Consider the following 3,769-nt stretch of genomic DNA (forward strand, 5'->3'; position numbering starts at 1 on the left):
GTATTATTATTATTATTATTATTATTAGCCTTATTATTAAACTGTGGTCAATGTTATATTGAGAACAGAAAGTTATGTAAAACACGTATCATAACAGTAGATATCTCTGCTGTCGGGCAGAAACCAGCTACGTCCAAAATATTAACTTTGCAGGAAAAAACAAAAACATGTTTTTGGACACCACAATATTACTGCCTCATCAAAGTTGGTACATGACTTTATACATTGTCAGATACTTGAATGTGTCCTTACATTATCATCAATTTACCTAAATACAGTGGAGTTAGGAGGTTTTTGACCATTAATGTGGAGATAGATTTGTTTCCCGTCTGACTTCGTCATTCTAATCAATGATGGAAAAAATAGCTATCTCCATAGTTGGAGTTATGACGTTTGACCGACAGTTTTGAGGATCCAATGGAGTTAGGAGGTTTCGTCAGAAGCACTTTTTAATACTTTTCATTGTTTCAATATTTGTAAAACCCACACACAGACCTAAAGGGTGTTCAATAGCACAGATTTTATTTTATTTTATTAAAAAGGTTGAAAGATTGAGCTGGTTTCTGCCCGACAGTGACAATATTATATTTTCACAGAATTCACACACATGGAACTTGTATAAATCTGTGTGCATATCTATAATACTTCTGTTCCATGGTGGAAGAAAGCCCCCACATGATTTTTTTTTCACTCGCTCAACAGTGAACAAACACATTCAGTATAAGTGTATACAGGGTATCTGCACATTTCTACAGTTAGAATTTAAGGACTTTTAAGAACTTTTTAATACCAAACTGGCCAAATTGTCAAATATTACAAAAGAAAGAGGCAAACATTGTGAGAATAGCCGATCTACAAGCTCACAACGCGAGGCGTTTGTGTGCTTGTAGTTGTAGATATTTTCACAATATGTATCTGTGGAACCGAGTCAAAATAAATATCATGCCTACAATTCCTCCAATTCCTACAAGTGCTTGCCAAAATAATCAAATATGATTATTTTGGAGGGTATGCAAACACGACCAAACTATGGATTAATTAGGAAATAAGAATTTATTGCATTTGTTTTATTGCATCAGAAAACATCTCATCCTCATTCAAAATCTGCACCAATGAATGAAAACAAAAACTGAAAACAATTAATTGAAAATAGAATACCACTGATTTCTAACAGTTGAAAGAACATAATTGTCAGGATAAGAGAGATAAAACAAACCAAACTAGAGAAACCTGTGAGATGAATTAGTTACCACTAGTTAATGGGGTGACCTGGTCCGTTTCTCATGAAGTAAAGATCGGTGTTCATGTCAAAGCATAACTAAACCGATTGGTTGTCTAATAGACAGCTCAACCCAGAACCCTCTTCTTGGTTTGTTTGCCCTGTGTTGTGGTCTTCACGTGGTTGATGGTATTCTGGACCCATTTTTTAGTTGGGTCAACACAGAGCTTGGCACCATTCTTCATTTTGAACCTAGAACAGACAGACATAAAGAGAAAATTTCCATCATTAAGGTGTTTCATTTTATTTTGCATTCATACTGTAGTTGCTAAGATTCACACACACACACACACACACACACACACACACACACACACACACACACACACACACACACACACACACACACACACACACACACACACACACACACACACACACACACACACACACACACACACACACACACACACACACACGCCAAAATGAGCAGACACAATTGGAAAACTATAAAACTAAAGCTAAAAAATGTGGCCTCTCCTGATTGGCTGGCATTACCAACCCATATATTTTCTGTTCATTAAAGAGAGACGGAAAGACCCTGTGACTGAACAAACACTTTAAAGCAATGATTACTATCAGAATATAGCAATTTAACGTTTTAACCTTTTTTAAACCAAAATATTTCACTTGCACTACCTTTAACACAAAACGATGGACCTCTATCAGGATGATACAAAGTAAAACAAAAATAAAGTGAGCAGAAGACAGTGGAAAGGGAGAACCAGGACTCTATGATATTGTAACCTCCTTGTTACATTATAATCCACTATTAGCATTTAACTCCCTTTGTAAGTAGCAGAAGAAATGGATGTGATAAATGTGCATACTAATGTGGTGTGGGGTAAGAGTCCAATGATGGTACTGTAACATCATGGAATTCATAAATGTGTTCTATTGTGAGCAAATAGTTTAGCCACAATATAAACATTATTAAATAAATAGGCATCTCTCTCTATATGGCTCTTCATCCACTTATCCACTATGCATTATGTGACACATTAAAACAGAGGCTACATTCTCAGCTTGCAAGTTTTCTCCCACAAATGAACAAATCCACAAGTTAAGAATCTGTGTTTACACACTACTCTGCATGCTCATAGTATGTGTGTGTGCGTGTGCGTGCGCGTGCGCGTGTGTGTGTGTGTGTGTGTGTGTGTGTGTGTGTGTGTGTGTGTGTGTGTGTGTGTGTGTGTATAGTTTGTATGTTCATATGTACATACAATTGTAAGTATAACATAATACTCACACAACACCAGCCTTAGCACAGTGGGGTCCAGTCACGGTGCGGTGGAATTTCACCACGTTGTTCCTAGGCAGCCGTTTGGGGTAATACTCAAAGCAGCACTCAGTTATGTGAAAGCTGTCTGGGAGAGCAAGGCAGAGTGAGAAAGAGACACAAACACACACAGGCAGCTTATGGTTAAATAAGAAAAACAGATAAGAACACAAATACTTTGAACGTTATAAACAATTGCCTCCGTCAGGATTAAAACCACACTAAACCAATACACTTACTCGGTCGTTGTGCCAGGACATCCAGAGTTGAGAGCAGCAGCATGCAGACCACTAGAATAACTGGTATCTTCTTCATCCCCATAGTCATCATCATTATGGTTATGATTATTGTATGGTTGTAGTTTTTCAATCTGATCTGTCTGTACCCGCCAAGTTGTATCTATCTGTTTGACTCTCTCTGAGAGTTTATCTGTTTGTCTCTCTCTGTGTTTCTGTCTCTCACTCCGTCTATCTGGCTGTCTTTTTGGCACATATTAATGTAGGTGGGATTAAACTGTGTGTGTGTGTGTGTGTGTGTGTGTGTGTGTGTGTGTGTGTGTGTGTGTGTGTGTGTGTGTGTGTGTGGGGGGGGGGGGCGACTGTGGTCAACGTTTATTTTGAGAACAGGAAAGGTTTATGAAGGACAAACATCACCCAAGCAACAAGTTTGTGATGATGCGTGACCGACCGGTAAACGCCCGCGATAGCCACGGGCTGGCTTCAAACAGTAGCACGCACATAATATGTGCGGGCTTGCAACGGCCTATTTCATCCTAACGCACAAGGTCATTGCGTGGCTTCTCTCTGCAATTATCACACAAAAGAAGGCTCAAAGGAAGAGGCAACATCCTCCCAAAGGAAGGAGCATCATCCTTAAAAGTCCTTCCCCACTTCTGTTTCCCCCTGTGCAGTCACGAACATAATAACACTTATTAGAAACCACATTTTCCATAGCTACTGTAGCAAGATGCTTAGCAGAAATTACAAGTTCTTATACCAGTAAAGCAACCCGACTATGTAGTTAAACTTGACACTTGCCGATACTTTGCACCTTACAGGGATATAGTTCACCCCCAAAAATGACTTTTTTCTATCGATTACTCACCCCATAGAGACTTGAATTCATGGATTTTGTTTTATTTTTGTTGCATTCCTAAGCCAAAAATTTGATGACTGGCGGCTACGGTAGGAGACTCAAAGTGTCAACTTTGA

General features: G+C 38.8%; 1 protein-coding gene across 1 annotated transcript; it reads right to left on the reverse strand.

The window, feature by feature from the left end:
* Nucleotides 1–1,034: 1,034 nt before the first annotated feature.
* LOC308103613 (C-C motif chemokine 7-like) lies at nt 1,035–3,004 on the reverse strand. Its single transcript, XM_080453691.1, has 3 exons — nt 2,798–3,004; nt 2,529–2,646; nt 1,035–1,471 (listed from the first exon to the last, which is right to left on the reverse strand). The coding sequence occupies exons 1-3, from the start codon at nt 2,889–2,891 to the stop codon at nt 1,348–1,350; spliced, it is 336 nt and encodes a 111-aa protein (XP_080309817.1). The 5' UTR covers nt 2,892–3,004; the 3' UTR covers nt 1,035–1,347.
* Between the last annotated feature and the right edge of the window lie 765 nt (nt 3,005–3,769).

The sequence above is a fragment of the Gymnoscopelus braueri genome, assembly GCF_963280865.1.
Source record: "Gymnoscopelus braueri genome assembly, chromosome: 16".
Taxonomy (NCBI): Eukaryota; Metazoa; Chordata; class Actinopteri; order Myctophiformes; family Myctophidae; genus Gymnoscopelus; species Gymnoscopelus braueri.